The sequence below is a fragment of the Pseudophryne corroboree genome, chromosome 5 (genome assembly GCF_028390025.1).
Source record: "Pseudophryne corroboree isolate aPseCor3 chromosome 5, aPseCor3.hap2, whole genome shotgun sequence".
Classification (NCBI taxonomy): Eukaryota; Metazoa; Chordata; class Amphibia; order Anura; family Myobatrachidae; genus Pseudophryne; species Pseudophryne corroboree.
The window spans coordinates 684,781,258-684,807,548 of record NC_086448.1 but is presented as its reverse complement, the minus strand read 5'-3'; the positions used below and the strand labels follow the sequence as shown (position 1 = coordinate 684,807,548).

Below are 26,291 nucleotides of genomic sequence, written 5' to 3'. Positions count from 1 at the left end.
CAGTGGCCGGGCTCGCATCTGCAGATTCACCACAGGGTGAGGTTGTCGCTAAGGGCAAGGGTGTCTCTGCTATGGTGGCTCAAGGAACACAATTTAACCACAGGGAAACTGTTCAGCGGCTGGAATTGGATAATTCTAACGACGGACGCAAGTCTCAGAGGTTGGGGAGCTGTAGTTCAAAATTGTCAGCTCCAGGGTCTCTGGGCGGATCACGAAAGATTGCTGTCTATAAATGTCCTGAAACTCCGTGCAATTTACAATGCGCTACGACAAGCAGTGCACATGCTTCGGTCTCGGACTATCCAGGTGCAGTCAGACAATGCGACGGCAGTCGCATACATCAACAAACAAGGAGGAACGAGAAGCCGCATGGCAATGTGGAAAGTAGCTCGAATCCTAAATTGGGCGGAATACCACCAGGTGATATTGTCGGCAGTGTTCATTCCGGGAGTGGACAACTTGGAGGCGGATTATCTCAGCCGTCGGGATTTTCATCCAGGAGAATGGGCATTAAATCCAGAAGTGTTTCACATGTTGGTTCAGCAGTGGGGTTACCCTCAGGTGGACCTGATGGCGTCTCGCCACAATCACCAAACGCTCCAGTATGTGTCCAGAACGAGAGATCCAAAGGCAGTGGCGGTGGATGCTCTCACCGTCGCGTGGTCGTACAGCCTCGTGTATCTGTTTCCACCGTTTCCGCTGCTCCCTCTGGTGCTAAAACGGATCAAAAGAGTCTGTCACAGTCATACTAGTGGCGCCTCATTGGCCTCGGAGAGCTTGGTTCTCGGATCTCCGCGGACTACTCGCAGACGATCCTTGGCCGCTCCCACTACGTCCAGACCTGTTACAACAGGGTCCGTTCCTTTACCCCGATTTAGCGCGGCTGCGTTTGACGGGTGGCTGTTGAGACCGCCCTCTTAAGAAGAGAGGGCATTCCAGTATCTGTGATACCAACCATGTTGCGAGCTAGGAAGCCGGTTACGGCAGCTCATTATTACAGAATTTGGCGTGCCTATATAGGTTGGTGTGAAGCTCGGAAGTTTCCGACATCATCTTTCAAGTTATCCCGTCTTTTGTTATTTCTACAGACGGGGTTAGATGGAGGACTGCGTTTATCTACACTAAAGGTGCAGGTATCTGCGTTGTCAATTTATTTTCAAAGACGATTGGCTCTATTGCCGTCGGTACACACTTTTCTACAAGGCGTCCTCAGAGTACAGCCTCCATTCATTCCACCTACAGCGCCATGGGACTTGAATCTGGTTTTAGATTTCTTACAGTCTTCATTTTTTTAACCCTTACAGCAAGTGGATATAAAGTTTCTCACTTGGAAAACAATTTTTCTTCTAGCCTTAGCTTCGGCAAGGCGTGTTTCAGATTTGGGTGCCTTGTCATGCAAGCCACCGTATTTGGTGTTTCATGATGACAGAGCGGAACTTCGGACGAATCCCGCTTTCTTACCAAAGGTAGTGTCATCTTTTCACATCAATTAACCAATAGTAGTTCCTGTGTTAACAGCACATTCTGGAACTCTGGATGTGGTACGCGCATTACGCGTTTATGTATCCCGAACGTCTACAGTTCGTAAGAGGATACGTTGTTTGTTCTCTTTGATGCTGCCAAGATGGGTTGGCCAGCTTCTAAGCAGACCTTATCCAGATGGATAAAACTGACCATACGTCAGGCTTACCTTAATGCTAGGTTACAGCCGCCTACATCAGTAACAGCTCATTCCACACGTTCTGTGGGAACTTCATGGGCAGCTGGTCGTGGAGCTTCTACGACGCAGCTTTGCTGTGCGGCTACATGGTCTTCAGTGCACACGTTTGTGCGCTTTTACAAGTTTGATACGTTTGCGGCATCAGCATCTAGCTTTGGCCGCCTAGTGTTACAGGTGCCAAACAGCTCTCCCGCCCACGGGGGAAGCTTTGGTACGTCCCAAGAGTACTCCAGTGACCCCTAGTGGATGAAAAAGAAAATAGGATTTTGGTACTTACTTACCAGGTAAATCCTTTTCTTTGAATCCATAGGGGGCACTGGACGCCCACCCAGAGCAGTTTTACCTGGTTTGTGGTAAGTTCAGAGGATCTTATGGTAACACACTCTCACCGACTGGTTCAAATTATCAAGTGCTGGTTATGGTGTCAACTGTTTAGTTGTCAGTAACGTGTGTCAACTTCGTTGTTGTCCGTTATGTTATATGTAATGCTCCATTGTCAACCTCTCTATAGTTCCTGTTCGGCTCAGTAAAAAACACTGAGGTACTCGGGGATATGGAGGGGTGGAGTGTTCTAAATTTAAATATTCAGTGCCCTGTTTCCTACGGAAGCCGTCCATATCCCAAGAGTACTCCAGTGCCCCCTATGGATTCAAAGAAAAGGATTTACCTGGTAAGTACCAAAATCCTATTTTTAATCAGCAGAGTCTGCTTGTGCGTCTTAGTCACATAGCGATTCTAATAAGACACATTTTCTGCAAAAAAAGAGGCCCCGCACTAATGGAGTGGGCGAGACCTCTCGGAACACTCACGCCAGACATCTCCTACTGCGTGGCGTATTTAGGCATGATGAATGAGGACACATCCGTAAGTAGTGGGGTGAAAGACCTTGAAAAGACAGTCCCTCTTTTCCTTATAATGATCTACATTGGATGAGAATATTAAATCTTTTAAAAGTAAATACTTATAACAATAAGTAATAAGGCTTATCAACTTTTTAACTACAGTTCTAGAACGTTTTAAGTTACTTTTTTTAAAAACGTTTTTTCTAGAATCTCTGTGTTGGCTGCTGACATGTTTTTACCTGGTTCCCTCAGATGTTAATGATCACCAATGTAATCTAGATTATGATACACTGTCCTAGACTTTATCCGATCTGCATGTAAAGCGTGCATGAGAATGCCATTCACCACCTAGCATTCTGAGAAATATTAGCGTCTCTGAAGTTTACAGTACATTATTATTATTATTATTATTATCCTTTATTTATATGGCGCCACCAATAAGTCTGTGCCTGTGTTTGAGTTGTACTCCCCCAATATATCCCACAAATGACCCCTGTCTGTCAATCATTTTGTAAATAAGTCCTTACAGCGACTGTCACAGACTAGCAGCACATGCACAGTGCGACTTACACATGAGTAGTGGCCAAACATGCTCCATGTAGTCTCCATCTCTGAATCAGGCCCTATATTCCACATGCAGAAGGGAAAGGACCAGCGAGTGTTTAGGTATGCATGTTTGTGTAACTTGTGGACATGTTACTGTAATGCCTTTTACATACTATCTACGGATATCTGTGCACTGCTCATTATTAGTGTAAGTACATTCCTTAGTTTTTACCTAATATTAGTTGTTTTGCCACCTTTCCCGAAGCAGATAGGGAATATGTGCCTGAAGAGACAGAGGAGTCCCCTCCAGAAACGCTAGGTAACCTTTTCTTAAACTGTTTTTCTCTTTATTTACCACTTAGAAAAGGATAATGCTCAAATAAAAATAGATATAGATATAGAATTATATATAGATAGATGTAAAATATTGCATAAAAAGGGTGATCTCGAGTTCTTTCAATGTTCTACACGATCTCGCCAAACATATTCAATTTCAGTCATTTTTAATACAGATCCAGAATACATAAAGTATAAAATGCAAATAAACACAAACACAGTTTAAGCCAATTTATATTAGAAACACAGGAACATTAAGCAAATGCCTGTACATAAATTTAGAGAGATAGTAACTTATCTGAATATCAGCAGATATCACTCAACGTGTTTCATCTTGGAGGAACTATGGGCTTCATTCAGATCTGATCGCAGCAGCAAATTTGATAGCTAATGGGCAAAACCATGTGCACTGCAGGGGGGGGGGGGGGGGGCAGATATAACATGTGCAGAGAGAGTTAGATTTGGGTGTTGTGTGTTCAAGCTGAAATTTAAATTGCAGTGTAAAAATAAAGCAGCCAGTATTTATCCTGCACAGAAACAATATAACCCACCCAAATCTAACTCTCTCTGCATGTTATATCTGCCCCACCTGCAGTGCACATGGCTTTGCCCATTAGCTAATAAATTTTACTGCTGCGATCAGATCTAAATTAGGCCCATATGTCTCATCCTTCTGACTTCCTCAGGTGTAGTGGCAATATTATTAATATTAACATGTGTACCAATTTCAAACAAATTAGAGAGACATTTGCATATCATTTTTTTATGTATTTTAAAAAAATGTTTGATATGCAAATGTCTCACTGTAATCTTGTTCGAAATTGGTACACATGTTAATATTAATAATGTATGTCTCCTGAGGATTGGGTTTATATAACTTTTTGTGTACCTGGATAAGGAGCCTTGCCGTCTCAAGAGTGGGGATTTTCCTGTGCTCAAAAGTTTCATTTGTGGATTGTTGCTCCATGTTCTGTACGGTTTTATATGTATGTATGTGTGTGTGTGTATATGTATGTATATATAGGGGTATATTCAATTGAAGTCTGATCCATTCCGACATTCATTTGTTGGAATGGATCCGACCTGGCCTATTCAATGGACATCTCCATTCGACTTTTACAAAAGTCGAATTGAGCTGCGGCGGGGGGGAGACTGGGGAGAGCAGCGCTACAGCAGCAGCTATATAGATATTTTACCATTTGCATGCCAAATTTAAAAGACTGGACGTCAGGATGTAACATGCCTATAGAGATTACTCATGTAATAGTCTATCAGACATAGGGGGTCATTCTGACCTGATCGCACGCTGCCTTTCATCGCAGCGATCAAGTCAGAAGTGCACCGGTGCATGCCAGACAGCTGACGGCTGTCGTAGCCCAGCGATTGCATCTGCCTGATTGACATGCTGGGCGGGAGGGGGTGGCACGGCAGCGTTTTGTGAGCGCAGTCCGGCCAACGCAGGCGTGACCGGACCGCGCGGGGGGTGGGCCGCAGCGGCTGCGTGACGTCACACGCAACCGATGCGACCATCACAACGACGAGTAACTCCCGGCCTGCACGCAGGAGCAGCGCTGGCTGGGAGTTACTCTGCAAGTACAAAATCATCCCCGCTGTGCGATGCTTTTGTACTTGTGGGGTGGGGTGGACTAGCCCTGTGCTGGGCGTACCCCCCCCGCATGTCAGAGTGGATGATCGTAGCAGTGCTAAATTCAGCACAGCTACGATCAGGTCTGAATCACTCCCATAGGCATGAACATATGTCATTTAAACAACATTACTACAGTAGGATGTAAATATTTTAAAAGAATATGATAAATATAATTGTTTTCAAGTTTTTGAGGCTACCAAAAATACATATAGGAGTTGAAATACATACCAAAATAATCGGTTAAATACACTCTCAAGGAGGATTAGTTATCTTCGAAACAGTCAAATCCACAAGTGAGCTTTTATAAACCTAATTATCCATCCATTTCAATATGCTGCTTTCTCCTTTATCCCTCCATATTTACCAATCTTACTTAGTGTATAGTGATATTCCCCCATACATGACAATAAAACGATTGCCTCCTTGTTAGAGATAACTTAGTGATGGATATAGTGATGGTCATGAAGGTGTTGCCACCTACCTTCCCTTTCTGTGCAGCCTACTCTCATATGACCCTTATCTCAAGATCAAGACTTATGTCTTTTATATTTATTCAATCTATACAATTATAAATCCATGTTTATACCTCCATATGTTTACATCTGCATGAGCAAATGAAATATGCTAAGTCGTATGTATTATGGGATGTAGTCAGGATCCCAACAGCGGAATCCCGACTGTCACAGTGCTGGCAGATCTCGACGGTGTGTCTAAAGGTGGGTACACACTAATAGATATATCTGCAGATATATCTATGGACGGATCGAGCAGTGTGTTCAGCATACACACTGCCCGATCCGTCGGGGACTGACGTCATGAACTGGGCGGGCGTGTGTACACACGTCAGGTTGGGATTCTCTTCTTTGGGTTTTATTATTTCAGCTATCTCTAATGAGATCAGAGCCCTGCTAGTAACAGGATGTTATTTCAGTGATTCCATTTTTTAGTTTTCTCATTCTTGATACATATTCCCATTCCCCCCCTTTAGAAGAAGCAGACGCAGTAATTATTGATGATGATGATGATGATGATGATGATGATGAAGATGATGAAGAAAACACCAATGGTAAAGATACTACTTCACTATAATACCAGTGTTTGCAAAGCTGCCCTCTTTCGTCATTGCAAGTTTTCTTACATACACCATTGTTACATTATTGGGTATTTAAACACATCGCCAATGAAAGCCATCAGAACTCTGTTTTAAGTTTTGCACTTTACAAAGCGGTGACTGGAGATATCTGTATTGGTGAAGGGCTGTATAGATTTGTTCTTGGGCTTGAAGCATATTTACTTGGAGTGGTGTTTGGAAATGTGAATATATTGCAGGAGTGCTTTATGTAGAGGGTGCCTGTACTGCACAAAGCATATACACTATACAAGCAATGTCTGGAGCATTCACTCTAGCACTGATCTATATTGTAAGTGACATTCAGTCTGCAGGCGATGCAGTCAGAATGCCGGCTGTTGGGATCCTGTCAGTCGAAATACCGACGCTGGAATCCAGACACTCTTTAGAATCCAGACATCTGAACTCCGGAATGGCCAGTAGACCTATACCAGAATCCCAACAGCCAGCTTTCCGACAGTAAGTATAGCTGGTGGTTTAGGGCTGTGGAAAGGGGAGTTAGGTTTAGGCACCAGATTGTTTGGGGGGAGATTGGGGTAGGCTGCGGGGAGGGAGGGAGGGTTAGGATTAGGCACCCCTGGGGAAGGTTAGGGTCAGGCTGTGTGGGATAGAGGTTAAGTTTAGGCAGCGGGGATGGGGACTTAGGTGTAGGCACCTACAGGGGGTGCTTAGGGTCAGACACTAAGGGGGAGGGTAAGGGGTGGGGGAGGGGGAGAGTCCTCAGGATCTCGGCATAGGTATTATGACCGCTGGGATCCTGACCGCCGGTATTTCATACTAGACCCATCTGCAGTGTGCCTATACATTCTATAAGCGGCATCTTGAAAAGTCTGTATTGGAGCAATGCAGCATGGATTGCACCATACCGCTCTTTGCATATAGAATCATATAATTTGATGCCAGACAAGAAACACTTGGCCCATCTAGTCTACCCCTTCTTTTTTATACTTTGGGTAATCTCAACCCTTTTTGATCCTTAGTTCTTTGTAAGGCTATTTATATGCCTATCCCAAGCATGTTATACACTATATACTGTACAAGCAATGTCTGGCATTGTCAGTATTGTTGTGATCAACAGAGGGTGCCCATACTGCACTGTGCCTATGCACTATACAGGTAATGTCTGGAGAGGTTAGTATGATAGTGGTATTGGGTAACACCCATTCTGCATCGTGCCTACACATTATATAATAATAATAATAATAATAAAATAAAAAAAATACACACACACATATATATATATATATAATATAATATAATATAATATAATTTAGAAATAATATGTAGAATATCCTGATAGGCGTAGAGCTGTATTGAGAGTGCTCACTGTGGAATGTCGTCTACTTTTGCCTTTTAGCAGATTTCAGGTTGTTGCTGTAAATAGTTATGTAGTTCTACTATTTAAAATGTCTTTGGAAATACGATTTTTGTTTTTGCAGTTATTAATTCAGATTGTTCCTACTAGTACTTCATCCTTTTTTCTGTTGTGAGCATATAGCAACTACTGACTCTGTAGTAGATTTACCTCAACTATACAGTCTGCTGATAAGTGTTTATTGTAGCTGTGTGCAAGGTTTTCTATCAATGCATCATGTATTTTTTGCATGGGTACTCTAGAATAAATATATATAAAGACGCACACATACACACACTGTATATGCAAATATTCACAAAGAACAACCCTGTTCACTGTTCTGTGGCGCTACAGTGAATTTAAACAGACACATAGCATGTGCTGAGCGTAGTTGGCACAACTTAAAGCAATGTTGTCTCTGGTTATACCACTAGGTATTTGTGCAATTATGGAACTAATATGTTTTCCATAACAGACGCACCTGTAGCTAATGAGCACAGTGATCCAGAAGGTATGTGCTGCTGTCTGATGTGTGAAATCAGTAATATTGAGTCTTGTAATATCAACTAGAGACAACACACCTTTTTAATCAATGTAGGCTTATTGTAATTGCATGTTAGTATTAATGGCTAAATAAGTTTGTTTTGTGCGTGAAGGGGAGTAAGTAAATAATATGTACTTATATTATCTGATCCTGATTCTCAGTGCGTTCCTCTTTACTGCTGTGTGATTGTCATGGCTGACAGATATGGTGTGTTACTACATACTATAGGTGCTCCTGCATACTAACCATGATAACTGTCCACCATGACGTCCGCACTGCGGACAAGAGAAGTCCAACCACTGCAGGAGGTAGTAGTGGAGAGGGTAAGTACATAATGTTTACTTAGCGGTTTCCTATGCATTAAACAAATTTATTTTACGTGGTCATAACCATCATTGGGTAGTGTGTAACGCGAGGGCAGATTTTAGATTTGCGAGGTGGCGTTTCCTACCTCAGCTATATGCAGTATAATATAAAGCTGCCCAGTTGTGTTCTACAGGTAGAGTTAGAGCAGTATTTCACGTTGTACATTTTTTTTGGTCTAATTTGCAGTAGAATCCTTGCACCCGCCTGAGGAAGAGCAGATAAAAGAAGGTTGGTTGATTCTAAGTGACTCACAATACTTAATGCTAACTATTCTTAACTTGCCATTATTTTTGCATAGTTGCACCCCTTACCCCCACACCTACTGTACCTTCAGCACTATACTGGGAGACATTTATGTGTAACTGGCACTATAGTGGGGGACATTATGTGTAACTAGCACTATAGTGGGGGACATTATGTGTAACTGGCACTATACTGGGGGTCATTATGTGTAACTGGGAAACTTTTATGTGTAACTAGCACTATAGTGGGGGACATTATGTGTAACTGGCGCTATAGTGGGGAACGTTATGTGTAACTGGCATAATGATGGGGGCATAAAAATAAAAATATTTTGAAATACAGAATAATCATTATACAAAATGCTTCTGGTGGCCCACACAAGACTTGGAGGGTAATTCAGAGTTGATCGTAGCAGCAAATTGTTAGCAGGTGGCCAAAACCATGGGGGTAATTCCAAGTTGATCGCAGCAGGAATTTTTTTAGCAGTTGGGCAAAACCATGTGCACTGCAGGGGAGGCAGATATAACATGTGCAGAGAGAGTTAGATTTGGGTGTGGTGTGTTCAATCTGCAATCTAATTTGCAGTGTAAAAATAAAGCAGCCAGTATTTACCCTGCACAGAAACAAAATAACCCACCCAAATCTAACTCTTTCTGCACATTATATCTGCCTCCCCTGCCGTGCACATGGTTTTGCCCAACTGCTAAAAATTTTTCCTGCTGCGATCAACTTGGAATTACTCCCCATGTGCACTGCAAGGGGGGCTGATATAACGTGTAGAGAGAGTTAGATTTGTGTGGGTTATATTGTTTCGCTTACGTCCTAGAGGATGCTGGGGTCCACATTAGTACTATGGGGTATAGATGGGTCCACTAGGAGCCATGGGCACTTTATGCGTTTAATAGTGTGGCCTGGAGGAGCCGGTCACAGCTAGGGGAGCTCTTAAGAGTTTTCTCGTATGTCCTAGAGGATGCTGGGGACACTTCAAGAACCATGGGGTATAGACAGGATCCGCAGGAGACATGGGCACTTTAAGACTGAAAGGGGTGTGAACTGGCTCCTCCCTCTATGCCCCTCCTCCAGACTCAAGTTTAGAATCTGTGCCCAGGCAGACTGGATGCACACCTGGTCTTACAGCAGGGGCCGTGCGTATATCACGACTTACCACGGCTACGTTTGGCTGTTGAACGCCGGATCCTAGCCCGAAAGGGTTTTCCAAGTGAAGTCATTTCCACACTTGTTCAGGCTAGAAAAGGAGTAACGTCTAAACTTTATCACCGTATTTGGAAAAAATATGTGTCTTGGTGTGAATCCAAGAAGGCTCCTACGGAAGAATTTCAGCTAGGGCGTTTCCTCCATTTCCTGCAAGCAGGTGTGGATGCGGGCCTACAGTTAGGGCCGAAATTTGTACTTTAAATCGAGCCTATCTGTTTTCTTTCAAAAACAATTGGCCTCCCTTCCAGAAGTTCAGACTTTCGTGAAAGGAGTTTTGCACATCCAACCTCCCTTTGTGCCCCCAGTGGCACCATGGGATCTTAACATGGTGTTGCATTTCCTTCAGTCACATTGGTTTGAACCTTTACAGAAGGTAGAGTTGAAATTTCTCACTTGGAAAGTGGTCATGCTATTGGCCTTAGCATCCACAAGGCGGGTGTCTCAGTTAGCGGCTTTGTCTCACAAGAGTCCTTATTTAATCTTCCATGAAGATAGAGCGGAGTTGAGGACTCGTCAACAATTTCTGCCGAAGGTGGTTTCATCGTTCCACATGAACCAGCCTATTGTGATACCGGTGGCTACTGACTCCTTTGCGGAGTCAAAATCTCTTGATGTTGTCAGGGCCTTAAAGATTTATGTCACCAGGACGGCTCAACTTACGAAAACGGAAGCTCTGTTTGTCCTGTATGCTGCCAACAAGATTGGGACGCCTGCTTCCAAGCAGACTATTGCGCGCTGGATCTGTAATACGATTCAGCATGCTCATTCTACGGCTGGATTGCCGTTACCGAAATCAGTGAAGGCCCACTACCAGAAAGGTGGGCTCATCTTGGGCGGCTGCCCGGGGGGTCTCGTCATTACAACTCTGCCGAGCAGCTACTTGGTCGGGTTCAAACACTTTTGCGAAATTTTACAAGTTTGATACCCTAGCTGATGATTACCTCATGTTTGGTCAATCGGTGCTGCAGAGTCATCCGCACTCTCCCGGCCGTTCTAGAGCTTTGGTATAAACCCCATGGTTCTTGAAGTGTCCCCAGCATCCTCTACGGACTAAGAGAAAAGGATTTACCGGTAGGTATTAAAATCCTATTTTCTTGTTGTTTTTTATTTTATTAGAGAATTAGGTTACATGAAGGCTGCTGGCAACAGCCACCCTGCTTCGTGGGACTTAGGGAGGGGGGAGTAGGAACCAACTCTAGAAGTTAATGGTTCTCTATCTCCGCTGACAGGACACTGAGCTCCTGAGGGTGATGATGGCAAGCCCACGATGCAACCGCTCACTCCCGCAGCACAGCTGCCACCCCCTAACAGAGCCAGAAGAAAGTTGGTGGTGAGTACAGCGCCGGCAGCCCGGTTAGCGAGTTGCCGGTGAAAATGGCGGCACAAGGGTGGGAGCGCAGCTAATACGGGCTGCGCTCCAGGAGAGCTCAGCAACACTTCGTGTAGGTGCTTGGAGGAGCGCCCTGGGCCAGCGCACAAACACCCTAAACTAGTCTCAGACTCTTACAGGGGCTAATCCCGCTGTTAGCACAGATACTGTACATCCGGCCAATATAATCAAATTTGTGCGGGAAGCTGCGCGCCATCACAGGGGGCGGGGCTTCTCAGAGCGGACCCAGCATTCTCCAGCGCAATTTTCCTCCCTGCAGGCTTGCAAGAAGATGCTGACAGGGAGCACTGACCCTCCAGATAACTCCAGTTACTGCGGTATCAGGCTGTTATAGACAGGGGTGGGAATGCACTATTCGTAAAAATCAACCTGTTAATGTTGATTACTCAGCGCCGTGCTTTTATCATAACTGCTCAATAGGGCAATGTGTGGCTGGCTCCTTAGGCTCTGTGACTCTCTGAAGGTACTCTGGGAGAAACTGTTTCTGACATTTTCCTGTGTAAGTGTGTATATCCCACATTACCATGTCCAAGGACTCTGTGTCCTGTGCTGCAGAGTGTTTGTCTTCTTCTGACGAGTCTATTCCATTCACTCAGGACTAGAATATGATATGTCAGCCTTCTGAATCTGAACCCCAATGGGTGGATTCTTTAAGGGGAATGATATCCCAGATTTCTACAAGGATGTCACATACTGAGAAAGAGACGCAGTTTTTGAGGAAATCTGTGGAGGGGTTACAGTATTTGGCCCCCACTACTTCATCAAAAACCCAACCTACACACCCACAAAAGTGTTCACTTGCCCAGATAATGCAAGCTGACACTGATACCGACTCTGATACAGGGGACGGTGAGGGGGATATGCAGGGGGGTGGGGGGGGACGATGCATCCCTTGCAAAAGGGGTGCAACTAATGATTGAAGCCTTTAGGGATGTTTTACACATTTCTGAGAACTTACCTGAACAGGTGGAGTAATCTTATTTAACGGAAAGGAAGAAATCCTCGCTTATCTTTCCTGCTTCCAAGGAGTTAAACTCTTTATTTGAAAAATCCTGGGAAAACCCAGAGAAAAAATTCCAGATCCCAAAACGGGTTCTCATTGCTTTCCCTTTTCCTGAAGAGAATAGAAAGAAGGGGGAAAACACATCTATAGTTGACGCATCTGTATCTAGGTTGTCAGAAAAGGTGGTTTTACCTGTCCCTGGGTCAACCGCTTTAAAAGAACTGGCTGACCGCAAGATTGAGACTACACTCAAATCACTATACACGGCTAATGGCGTAGCTTTACGACCCACTATTGCTAGTGCGTGGATTTCTAAAGCCATAGTAAAGTGGTCAGGCACATTGCTAGAGGACTTAGATACTATGGATAGAAGTGACATTGATTTGTTCTTACGTCACATACAGGATTCTGCAGGGTTCATGGTGGAGGCCGTGAAGGACCTTGGCATGCTGAATGCACGGGCTACTGCTATGGCGGCCTTGGCGCGCAAAGGACTCTGGCTACGCCAATGGACTGCGGATGCGGAATCCAAGAGAAGTGTGGAGAACCTACCCGTCACAGGTCAGGCTCTGTTAGGGGATGCATGGATCTCCACGGCAACTGCGGGTAAGTCAACTTTCCTTCCCTCAGCAACACCGGCTAGGAAGTCTTATCCTTCGCCTACACTGCAGTCCTTTCGGAACGCAAAATTTAGGAAATCCAAACCCGCTCCCACCTTCTTTAGAGGAGGTCAGGGAAAGTCCAAGAAACCTGCGCCATCAGGTTCCCAGGAACAGAAGCCAGGTTCTGCCTCCTCAAAATCTTCAGCATGACAGTGGACCTCCCAGACTGGAGATCGGGCAGGTGGAAGCAAGACTAAAAGTTTTCAGTCACGTTTGGGCATCCTCTTGCCTAGACCCCTGGGTAAAGGATATTGTGACCCAGGGATACAGACTGGAGTTTCATCATCTCCCACCTCACCGATTCTTCAAATCAACCTTACCAGTTTCGCTGACAGACAGCGCTATCCTACAGGAAGCAATTAAAAAATTGGTTCACACAAATGTCATTGTTCCTGTCCCACTCCACCTACAACACAAGGGTTATTACTCAAACCTGTTTGTGGTACCGAAACTGGACGGTTCGGTAATGCCAATATTAAACTTAGTCATTGAACCCCTACTTGAGGGAATTCAAATTCAAGATGGAGTCTCTGAGAGCGGTGATCTCATGTCTGGAGGAGGGGGAATTCCTGGTATCCCTGGATATCAAAGATGCATACCTTCACATTGTGATCTGGCCGCCTCACCAGGCTTATCTCAGATTTGCGCTGCTGGACTGTCACTATCCGTTCCAGGCACTGCTATTTGGCCTCTCCACGGCACCGAGTGTATTCACCAAGGTCATGGCGGAGATGATGCTACTCCTCCGAAAACAGGGGGTGAACATAATTCCTTATTTGGACGATCTGCTGATAAAGGCGTCTTGCAAGGAGAAGTTATTGCTTTCTCAACTCACCTACTCCAGGATCATGGGTGGATCCTGAATCTTCCAAAGTCACATTTGGTGCCGACAAGAAGACTGCCCTTCCTGGGAATGATACTTGAAATGGAAGTACAGAGGGTGTTTCTACCGGTGGAGAAAGCATTGGCGATTCAATCAATGGTCCGGGAACTCATGAAGCCGACCAGGTTATCGGTTCATCAGTGCATTCGTCTTCTAGGGAAGATGGTTGTCTCCTACGTGGCTCTTCAGTATGGAAGGTTCCATTCGAGGTTCTTCCAACTGGATCTCCTGGACAAACGGTCGGGATCACACCTTCACATGCACCAGCGGATATGCCTGTCGCCGAAAGCCAGAATTTCGCTCCTCTGGTGGCTACAAACGTCTCGCCTACTCAAAGGCCGCATGCTCGGGATTCTGAATTGGATCCTTCTAACCACGGATGCAAGCCTCAGAGGTTGGGGAGCAGTCACCCAAGGGGAAAACTTCCAAGGAAGGTGGTCCAGTCAGGAATCTGTCTTTCCAATAAACGTTCTGGAGCTGAGGGCCATTTACAATGGCCTTCTACAAGCAGCACATCTTCTGCAAAATCAAGCCATTCAGGTTCAGTCGGACAACGTCACAGCAGTGTCCTACATAGACGGGGCGGAACGAAGAGCAGAGCTGCGATTTCCGAGGTAACAAAAATCCTCCTCTGGGCAGAAAAGCACGCGGTGGCGCTGTCAGCAATCTACATTCCGGTAGTGGAAAACTGGGAAGCGGACTTCCTCAGCAGACACGATCTCCATCCAGGAGAATGGGGCCTCCATCCGGAGGTGTTCGCAGAGGTGACAAGCCGTTGGGGGGTACCTATGATAGACATGATCTCTCGCCTGAACAAGAAGCTTCGGAGGTCCTGTTCCAGGTGGAGAGACCCACACGCAGTGGTGGAGGATGCACTAGTCACTCCGTGGACGTTCCAGTCTGTGTATGTGTTCCCTCCACTTCCACTCATCCCAATGGTTCTCAAGCTCATAAAAGAACAAGAGTTCAGGTGATCCTCATTGCTCCATACTGGACAAGACGGGCTTGGTACGCGGATCTTCTGGAATTTCTGCTGGCGGATCCGAGGCCTCTTCCTCTTTGTGAGAACCTTCTCCAACAGGGGCCGTTCGCCTATCAAGACTTACCGCGGCTACAGTTTGACGGCATGGAGGTTGAACGCCAGATCTTAGCTCGGAAAGGCATTCCGAAAAAGGTTATTCCTATCCTGATACAGGCTAGGAAAGGAGTAACGTCAAAGCATTACCATCGAATTTGGAAAAAGTATGTGTCTTGGTGTGAATCCAAGAAGTTTCCTGCGGTGGAGTTTCAATTTGGACGGTTTCTCCTCTTTCTGCAAGCAGGTGTGGATGTAGGCCTACGCTTGGGTTCCATAAAGGTACAGATTTCGGCCTTGTCCATTTTCTTCCAGAAACACTTGGCGGCTCTTCCTGAGGTTCAGACATTCTTGAAAGGGGTTCTGCATATTCAGCCACCCTTTGTGCCTCCTATGGCACCTTGGAATCTAAATGTGGAGCTGCAGTTCCTGCAATCGGATTGGTTTGAGCCACTCTGTTGGCATTGGCGTCTGCTCGACGCGTGTCGGAATTGGCGGCTTTGTCCTGTAAGAGCCCCTATCTAATTTTCTATGAGGATAGAGCTGAGCTCAGAACGCGTTAGTAATTTCTTCCAAAGGTTGTGTCAGCCTTTGATATCAATCGACCTATTGTGGTGCCAGTAGCTAATGACTCATTTACCTCAGTCCTTGGATGTTGTGAGGGCTTTAAAAATATATGTGAAGAGAACTTCTCGTCACAGGAAGTCGGAAGCTCTGTTTGTCCTTTATGAGCCCAACAAGGTTGGGTGTTCTAAGCAGACAATTTCTCTCTGGATCAGGTTCACTCTCCAGCATGCTTATTGTACGGCAGGCTTGCCGAGTCCAAAATCTGTTAAGGCCCACTCTACTCATAAAGTGGGTTCTTCCTGGGCGGCTGTCCGGGGTGTCTCGGCTTTACAGCTTTGCCGAGCAGCTACTTGGTCAGGGTCGAACACATTTGCTAAGTTCTACAAGTTCGATACTTTGGCCTCTGAGGACCTAAAGTTTGGTCAATCTGTTCTGGAGGAGCCTCCGTACTCTCCCTTTTTTACTGGGAGCTTTGGTACATCCCCATGGTACTAATGTGGACCCCAGCATCCTCTAGGACGTAAGAGAAAATAGGATTTTAATTACCTACCGGTAAATCCTTTTCTCGTAGTCCGTAGAGGATGCTGGGCGCCCGCCCAGTGCTTCATTTCCTCCATTGTTACTTGGTTCAGTTTGTTAGTTCAGCCTTTGCTGAATTGTTCCAATTTGGTTAGCTTGGCTTTCCTTTTGTTGTATGTGTGAGCTGGTGTGAATCTCACCACTATCTGTGTATTTCCTTCTCTCGAAGTATGTCCGTCTCCTCGGGCACAGTTTCTAGACTGAGTCTGGTAGGAGGGGCATAGAGGGAGGAGCCAGCCAACACTATTAATCTCTTAAAGTGCCCAAGGCTCCTAGTGGACCCGTCTATACCGGCATTCTCTACGGACTACGAGAAAAGGATTTACAGGTAGGTATTTAAAATCCTATTTTCTGTGCAGGGTAAATACAGGCTGCTTTATTTTTACACTACAATTTAGATTTCAGTTTGAACACATCCCACTCAAATCTAACTCTCGCTGCACACGTTACATCTGCCCCCCCTGCAGTGAACATGGTTTTACACATCTGCTACCAAAGTTGCTGCTACGATCAGGTCTGAATTAGGCCCTTATACCTTGATAATTCGGCACAGTTGGGATTTTGAGTTTGACATGCCTGCCCTACACCCATTATAGATATGCCACTGGTCTGCATGATTTCCCTATGTTTTCCTTTGAATATTCTGGTTTCCTTCCATGATCTACAAAATAGAGATGTGTCCTCATACACTGTTTCTGCAGTTACGCCAAACAGCCCTTCTCGGCGCGCTGGGTTGCAGATGACTTTGTTCGCGATGAGTGACTATACTATTTGAATCCAAAGTTACACCTCCGTCTCAATGCAATGTGTCAAACCTGCTTCATGAGATTGCACTGATTAATTTTATATGCGCACTATATGTGTGCAACGGAGTCTGAATCTGTATACAGTACAAAATGCAACATTACAGCGGATTTCTTTTTCATGCCAAGTTCTATTAGGCCTTGTATACAGATTCAGACTTAGTCACACACAGATATACAAATGTTGCATATCAAATGAATCCGTGCCAACTCGTGAATCGATTTTGCTGCATCGCATTGCGGCTAAGATGCAAATGTAGGTGAAAAAGATGCTCAGTGCATCACACTAGCACCAGACATGGAGTATTAGGGCTAGATATATGAGGACACATCTAGATCAGTGACTTTCAGAATAACACACTTCTGTTTATCACAAGTATCCAGAACAACGAATACTTCATGCAGGCCTTTATATTATCCAATCACTGCCATTGTATTGCTCTGTCGTGTATACTGTACGTATGTTGCGGAGTGATTGCACCGCTGACCCATCTTGCAGCTTTTGATACTGCAGCATTATTTAGCTTCAGGCAATTATTTACATCCTGGGTGTTTTTGAGGCTGAAGTGTGATATTGTATTAGAAATTCCACTGCAGCAAAGATTGGAACGAAAAGCTAAACACTTGCTGGACTATTTAACATGTTGATGCAATGTAAACACATTTTACTAATATTTTAGGGCACAAAAACAGTCACTCTTAAATAAAATATGTTTTTGGGTTCAGGGACTGTCTTCAAGACACAAATAAAATATCTACTAAAAATAATATGGAGCTCACAACATGAAATATAATTATGTTAAAATAGTAATTTACTTAATTGTAGCATGTTCTGTATATTTATAGTAATGTCTATAGCTGAAGTAAGTTGTAGTTCTAAAAAAAATATTTTGATTTCTCATGCATAAAAGATGTCAAGCTTTTTAAACATTTCCCCTTTTTTCTTTTCTAGCAGATGAGCAAATAGATCTGGATCAGCATGAAGCAGCTGGTTAGTATGAAGTCTATATTTATTTTTGCATTCTGTGATGATAATGCTGGCAAGACACTGCTCAAAGGACAGGGGATGATGTGAATGCTTAATAGATGGCGCGCCTCCATAGACTACACTCTGTATAGAGGCAAACTCCATTCCCTGCCTGAAGTTGGTTGACCAACAGTCGGCTGGATCGAACAGATTTGTAAACCTAACTGAACGTTCCAGACCATTTCTCTTACGTCCTAGAGAGATGCTGGGGACTCCGTAAGGACCATGCGGTATAGACTGGCTCCGCAGGAGACATGGGCACTCTAAAGACTTTAGGATAGAATGGGTGTGCACTGGCTCCTCCCTCTATGCCCCTCCCCCAGACCTCAGTTAGAACCTGTGCCCAGAGGCGACTGGATGCACTGCAGGGGAGCTCTCCTGAGTTTCTCTGAAAAGGACTTTTGTTAGGTTTTTTTATTTTCAGGGAGCACTGCTGGCAACAGGCTTCCTGCATCGTGGGACTGAGGAGAGAGAAGCAGACCTACTTAAGTGATAGGCTCTGCTTCTTAGGCTACTGGACACCATTAGCTCCAGAGGGAGTTGGAACGCAGGTCTCACCCTCGCCGTTCGTCCCGGAGCCGCGCCGCCGTCCTCCTCACAAAGCCGGAAGATAGAAGCCGGGTGAGTATGAGAAGAAAGAAGACTTCAAAGGCGGCAGAAGACTTCATGATCTTCACTGAGCTAACGCGCAGCGGTAACGCTGCGCGCCATTGCTCCCACACAGATCACACACAAGAGGCACTGTACGGGTGCAGTGCGCAGGGAGGGGGGCGCCCTGGGCAGCATTATTAACCTCAAGGGACACTGGCATATACAATAGATATTGCAGAGGCAGTATATTAATAAACCCCTGCCAGTATAAATAATTTGAGCTGGACCAAAGCCCCGGGCTTGATCCTTCCAGCACGAACCAGCGCCATTTTCTCCACAGCACAATGCAGAAGCTGGCTCCCCGGACTCTCCCCTGCTGAACACGGTGACAGAGTGCAAAACAGAGGGGGGGGGGGGGGCACATGTACTTGGCGCAGTGAAAGTGTGTGTATGTATGTGTGTGTATATATATATATATATATATATATATGGAAAACAAAAGGTGAGAATAGGCGCCTCCTAGTGTAATATTGTATATATAATGTGACCATCACCCTTGATATCACCCTGTAGAGTGGAACTGTACCGTGTATGGTGGAATTCCAACCTCCTTTAAAATAGCATAAGGTCACAATCTGAGCGACGCCACCAATGATATCCTGTTAGTATTCCTCCATCTTGTCACTGGTAGGGAATTAAAGTTTGGAGTAGAATGCTTTCGTCAATTGAACCACTTTTATGTGGACACAACACAATAAGCCCCCAGATGTGTTGCTGTGTAGGAAGGATATATTATATTATATACATATATTATATACATATATTATATACATATATTATATATATATATATATATATATATATATAGATATATATATTACTATAAAAGCGCTGTACTACTGGGATTTTATTCCAGTCTGGCGGCGCTGGGTGTGTGCTGGCATACTCTCTCTCTGTCTCTCCAAAGGGCCTTATTGGGAGAACTGTCTCCATATAGATGTATCCCTGTGTGTGTCGGCATGTCTGAAGCGGAAGGCTCATCTAAGAAGGAGGTGGAGCAGATGATTGTGGTGTGTTCGTCGGCAACGCCGACACCTGATTGGTTGGACATGTGGAATGTTTTGATTGCAAATGTGACTTTATTACATAAAGATTGGACAAAGCAGAGTCCAGGGAAAAAGCAGGGAGTCCATCCATGGCTTTAACTGGGTCACAGGGCCCTTCAGGGTCTCAAAAACGTCCCCTATCCCAAATAGCAGACACTGATACCGACACGGATTCTGACTCCAGTGTCGACTACGATGAGGCAAGGTTACACCCAAGGGTGGCTAAAAGTATTAATTATATGATTATTGCAATAAAGGATGTTTTGCATATCACAGATGACCCCTCTGTCCCTAACACGAGGGTGCACATGTTTAAGGAAAGGAAGCCTGAGGTAACATTTCCCCCAGCTCATGAGCTGAACACATTAATTGAAAAAGCTTGGGAAACTTCAGACAAAAAACTGCAGATTCCCAAAAGAACTTATGGCGTATCCTTTCCCTGCACAGGACAGGGTACGGTGGGAATCCTCGCCCAGGGTGGGCAAGGCTTTAACGCGCTTGTCCAAGAAGGTGGCGCTACAGTCGCCAATACACATACGGGTGCTTTGCTCAGACCGGCAATAGCATCGGCTTGGGTTTGTAGCGCGGTGGCAGATTGGTCAGATACCTTGTCAGCTGATTTTGATACCCTAGGGATACCATGTTATTGACCTTAGGTCACATCAAAGACGCAGTCTTATAGGTGAGAGGCGCTCAGAGATGTCGGGCTACTAGGTTCAAGAGCCAACGCCATGGCGATCTCGGCTAGGCGAGCACTGTGGACCCGCCAATGGACGGGTGATGCCGACTCAAATAGGCATATGAAAGTTTTACCTTACAAGGGGGAGGTTTCATTTAGGGAAGGTCTCGCGGACCTTGTTTCCACAGCTGCCGCGGGATAATCTACTTTTTTGCCTTATGTTCCCCCACAGCAAAAGAAAACACCACAGTATCAGATGCGGTCTTTTCGGTCGCATAAGTCCAGAAGAGGTCGGGGCTCTTCCTTCCTCACCAGAGGTAAGGGTAGAGGGAAAAGAATGTCTGCTACGGCCAGTTCCCAGGAACAGAAGTCCTCCCCAGCTTCTACTAAATCCACCGCATGACGCGGGGGCTCTACTGAGGGAGTCCGCACCGGTGGGGGCACGTCTTCGACTCTTCAGCCACGTCTGGGGTCAGTCGGATGTGGGTTCTTGGGCGATGGAAATAGTATTCCAAGGCTACTAGCTGGAATTCGAAGACGTGCCTTCTCGCCTATTCTTCAACTCTGCTTTACCAGCTTCTCCCCCGGAGAGGGAGATAGTTTTAGCTGCAATTCAAAAGCTGTGTCAACAGCTAGTGATTATCAAGGTTCCCCTAATACATCAGGGAAAAGGGTACTATTCAACCTTATTTGTGGTCCTGAAACCGGATGGCTCGGTCAGACCCATTCTAAAATTTAAAATCCCTGAACTTGTACTTAAGGTTCAAGTTCAAGATGGAATTGCTCAGGGCAGTTATCTACAGCCTGGGAGGGGGGGATTTTATGGTGTCACGTACCCATATATCCCCCTCATCGGGCATACCTGAGATTCGCTGTAGAGAACTGTCGTTACCAGTTTCAGATGTTCACCAAAGTAGTTGCTCCTGCGCAGGCAAGGAGTCACAATTATCCCGTACTTGGACGATCTCCTGATAAAAGCGAGATCAAAGGAACAGTTGCAGAAAAGCGTGTGGCTCTCCCTGAGAGTACTACAGCAACATGGCTGGATTCTAAATCCGCCAAAGTCACAGTTGGTTCCAACGACTCGGCTGTCTTTCTTAGGCATGATTCTGGACACAGAACAAAAGAGGGTTTTTCTCCCAATGGAAAAAGCCCAGGAACTCCAGAACTTGGTCAGAGACCTGTTAAAACCGAAAAGAGTGTCAGTCCATCCAGGCACTCAAGTACTGGGGAAAATGGTGGCGACCTACGAGGCCATCCCCTTCGGCAAGTTTCATGCGAGGACTTTTCAGTGGGATCTTCTGGACAAGTGGTCTGGGTACCACACTCAAATTCATCAGAAAATAACCCTGTTCCCCCAGGGCCAGGGTGTCTTTCCTGTGGTGGCTGCAGAGTGCTCAACTTCTAGAGGGTCGCAAGTTCGGCATTCAGGACTGGGTTCTGGTGACCACGGACGCGAGCCTCCGAGGATGGGGAGCAGTCACACAAGGAAGGAATTTTCAGGGACTGTGGTCAAGCCAGGAGGCTTGTCTACACATCAACATACTGGAATTAAGGGCCATATACAACGGCCTACGACAAGCGGAGAATATTCTTCGCGACCTACCGGTTCTGATTCAATCAGACAACGTCACAGCCGTGGCTCATGTAAACCGCCAAGGCGGGACAAGGAGCAGAGTGGCAATGGCGGAAGCCACCAGGATTTTGCGCTGGGCAGAAAATCACGTAAGCGCTCTCTCAGCAGTATTCATTCAGCAGATACGATCTCCATCCAGGAGGTGGGGACTTCATCAAGAAGTTTTTGCAGAAATAACAAGTCTTTGGGGACTTTCTCAAATAGACATGATGGCGTCACGCCTCAACAAGAAGCTTCGGAGGTATTGTGCCAGGTCAAGGGACCCTCAGGCAGTAGCGGTGGACATGTGTTTCCTCCTCTTCCTCTCGTCTCAAAAATATTGAGACTCTTAAGACGAAAAAGAGTGCAGACAATACTCATTGTTCCGGATTGGCCTCGAAGGGCCTGGTATTCAGATCTTCAGGAACTGCTCACAGAAGATCCATGGCCTCTTCCTCTCAGGGAGGACTTGTTGCAGCAGGGACCCTGCGTGTTCCAAGACTTACCGCGGTTACGTTTGATGGCATGGCGGTTGAACATCGAATCCTAGCTGGGAAGGGTATTCCGGGAGAAGTCATCCCTACTCTGAAAAAGGCTAGGAAGGAGGTAACGGCGAAACATTATCACCGTATCTGGAGGAAGTATGTTTCTTGGTGTGAAGCCAAGAATGCTCCTACAGAAGATTTCCATTTGGGCCGTTTTCTCCATTTTCTACAGACAGGAGTGGATATGGGCCTACAGTTAGGGCCGAAATCTGTACCTTAATGGAGCCTATCTATATTCTTCCAGAAAGAATTGGCTTCTCTCCCTGAAGTCCTGACTTTTGTAAAAGGAGTGCTGCACATCCAGCCCCCTTTTGTGCCCCCTTGGGCACCATGGGACCTTAACGTGATGTTACAGTTTCTAAAATCTCACTGGTTTGAGCCTCTTCAAACGGTTGAATTAAAGTTTATCATTTGGAAGGTGGTCATGTGTTTGCCTTGGCATCTGCAAGGCGGGTGTCCGAATTGGCGGCCTTGTCTCATAAGAGCCCCTATCTCATTTTCCATGTGGATAGAGCACTCGTCCTCAATTTTTACTTAAGGTGGTGTCATCGTTTCATATGAACCAACCTATTGTGGTGCCTGTGGCTACGGGAGACTTGGAGGATTCCAAATCCCTTGATGTAGTCAGGGCCTTAAAAATTTACGTAACCAGGACGGCTCGGATTAGGAAAACAGAAGCTCTGTTTGTCCTGTATGCGGCCAACAAGGTTGGCACTCCTGCTTCTAAGCAGAATATGGCTCGCTGGATCTGAAACACGATTCAGCTGGCTCATTTTACGGCTGGATTGCCGGTACCAAATTCGGTAAAGGCCCATTTCACTAGGAAGGTGGGCTCTTCTTGGGCGGCTGCCCGAGGCGTCTCAGCTTTACAGCTTTGCCGAGCGGCTACTTGGTCGGGTTCAAACACTTTTGCAAAATTCTACAAGTTTGCAAAAGTGGCTGATGAGGACCTCATGTTTGCTCAATCGGTGCTGCAGAGTCATCCGCACTCTCCCGCCCGGTTTGGAGCTTTGGTATAATACCCATGGTCCTTACGGAGTCCCCAGCATCCTCTAGGATGTAAGAGAAAAGAAGATTTTAAACCTACCTGTAAATCTTTTTCTACTAGTCCGTAGAGGATGCTGGGCGCCCGTCCCAGTGCGGACAAAATTCTGCAAGACTTGTATATAGTTGTTGCTTACATAAGGGTTATGTTACAGTTAAGATCAGTCATTGGCTGATACTGTTTTGTTCATACTGATAACTGGTTACGTATATTCCAGGTTATATGGTGTGGGCTGGTATGAATCTTGCCCTTAAATTAACAAAAATCCTTTCCTCGTACTGTCCGTCTCCTCTGGGCACAGTTTCTCTGAGGTCTGGGGGAGGGGCATAGAGGGAGGAGCCAGTGCACACCCATTCTATCCTAAAGTCTTTAGAGTGCCCATGTCTCCTGCGGAGCCAGTCTATACCCCATGGTCCTTACGGAGTCCCCAGCATCCTCTATGGACTAGGAGAAAAAGATTTACCGGTAGGTTTAAAATCTTATTTTTCCAGGCTGTGAATGATCATTCATCACCACACTTATTCACACCAGTTGGTTGGTTTAGAAGATTATTGTACAGTGTATTGCCAGCTTTCAGGTCACAAAAGCTTAGAGAATGAGCTACAGTTTCATGGATATGGTCTGATAACATATTTGTTGGCAGAGCGTTTACGTGAACAGTGGATATAAACAACTGATTGGCTCAAAACTTATATTGGCGATTTATCTATTTTGCTCATGCTAGAACACATTTAAATTTAAGTTAGGGCTCTATTTCTAGCGATTTTTATTTGCTGGTCTATTGTCAGGGTTTTCTGGGACTGCTCCTAACTGCCTACATTATCTAAATGAATAAAGGTCATATGAAAAATCACCCAATACACGTGGGCCATGGTCAGGGGCGGAGGATGAGGCCTGTGTGCTGCCTCCTCCGTTCGGGCCTCCTCCTTTCTGCGAGCAGCGCTGAGATTCTGAGCACTAGAGGGCTCACTCTACTGTGCATGCGCAGATCACCGGGAAAATGGCGAGGGAGACCTTTTCCCTGTGATTTTTCTATTGCACATGCGCAGAGCACCATGAAAATGGGCGCTGCGCCATTTTCAGAGATTCCATAGCACTGCTAACGTTGGCGCGTTACTCCGGAGGGGTGAGTGTTAAACAAATGGGTACAGCCTGTGTGGTGGGGCCCCCTCTGGACTCAGGAACCCGTGTGCCCCACACACACTGCACCCATTATAGATACGCCAGTGGTCATTGTGTCGTTCTTTGCTGTTGTATAAAACCGAAATAAACAGGCTAACATTAAAAGCGCATAATCCAAATTAAATTATAGAAGCAAAACATTAAATAAACATACATAATGGGTCTGTTGCATTGTGTATTTGCATCTCTGATGCTGGCCAGCCCCATCTATACACTTGATTTCATGGGTGTAATAAGATCCATCTGATTATGGGTATAATGGTGCACATGTACAGCTCTGTATAGCCTGCAGTTTCATCATCATCATCTCTCACTCTACTGATGTGAGAACCTATTACAGCCCAGTTACACTTCTTCAGATGGCCTATGGCGCTAAATGGACTTGCATCCGATGCTGCTCCCTCCTCCCTCAAGTATCTTGATTAATAGCTTGGTATTCCTAGAAACATGTATAATTACAAATTCCAAACCAATTGTGCTTCAGTGCATACATTTGTTATTTAGCCCACTAGTGAATTGAGGGCCACAAGTATATTAGAATATGCAAAGTTTTATCTGGGCATTTTGGTTGCAAGCTTTCTGTGAGCAATTACTTGACTACCATGTTATGGGATGTAGTCAGGATCCCGGCGGTCACAATACAGATTAGTCCTAGCTCATCGGTGCAAACTCAGGTCATTTGACGAGCTTAGCGTGCCTGCTGATGTGCGCATTCAACCACAATCCATAGGATCACATGGGTGCATATTCTCTTGCAAATGGGTCACACATATAGAGAGGCAAGTCACGGGTTCTCGGCCTACATCTATACAGTACATGCTGCGGAATTGCGAGGGTCAAAATTGCGACAAATCCAGACAGTGAGTATTAGGGTTAGGCACTAGGAGGACGGTTAGGGTTAGGCTGCTGAATGGGATGGTTGGGGTTAGGCTGCGGGATGGAGGGATAGGGTTAGAATACTCACTGGAATATCGTACCCAACCCCTTTTTATAGTAATCCACAGAACAAATGAATGTGGTTATAATTTGTTCCCTGTGTCCCTATTACAGAAAATCCAGTTGAAGATGACAGGCCACATGAGAAGGCAGCAGGTATGTATCCCCAGTTACTATATTGCTTTTGCTTCAAAGTATCACCAGTGTATTGAGCTGCAGCTGTAGTGGAATAGAATTCAAGGAAAGGTACAAGCTGTAATATCAGTCTTGCACACTTCAAGGAGCGCACCAGTTACATGGTCTTTGGAAAAGTTCCCATAAAAGCAACTTACTGGCTGGTGGATATACTGGAAAATGTGCTTCTACCTCCTAGAGCTTTGGATAGATAGAGATAGAGATAGAGATAGAGAGAACAAGTAAAGCGGCACTCTAAGTCTGTCAAAAAGTCAAATGTATTTCACACACAGTGATCCGACGTTTCGGGGTCCAAGCGCCCCTTTGTCAAGGTGATATATAGATTATTTTTAATAAAGAGAGTATCTCTTTCAATTATATGTTTGCCTTTTTGTGTTGTTTAATATTTCATTACCTTGGTTAAAGTGTGTTCCATTCTTAGTACAGGGACAACAGTGTTCTCCCCAGGCTTAAAGTTTTGAACGG

At 45.4% G+C, this 26,291-nt stretch overlaps 1 protein-coding gene across 1 annotated transcript in view; it reads left to right on the top strand.

The window, feature by feature from the left end:
- Positions 1–26,291, top strand: part of ASPH (aspartate beta-hydroxylase) — a 452,693-nt gene that overhangs the window by 213,840 nt on the left and 212,562 nt on the right. Inside the window, exons 10-14 of the mRNA XM_063925233.1 lie at positions 3,374–3,427; positions 6,081–6,158; positions 8,672–8,713; positions 17,858–17,896; positions 25,746–25,787. Of these exons, the coding sequence (XP_063781303.1) occupies positions 3,374–3,427; positions 6,081–6,158; positions 8,672–8,713; positions 17,858–17,896; positions 25,746–25,787 (255 nt within the window). The remainder of the gene's footprint in view (positions 1–3,373; positions 3,428–6,080; positions 6,159–8,671; positions 8,714–17,857; positions 17,897–25,745; positions 25,788–26,291) is intronic.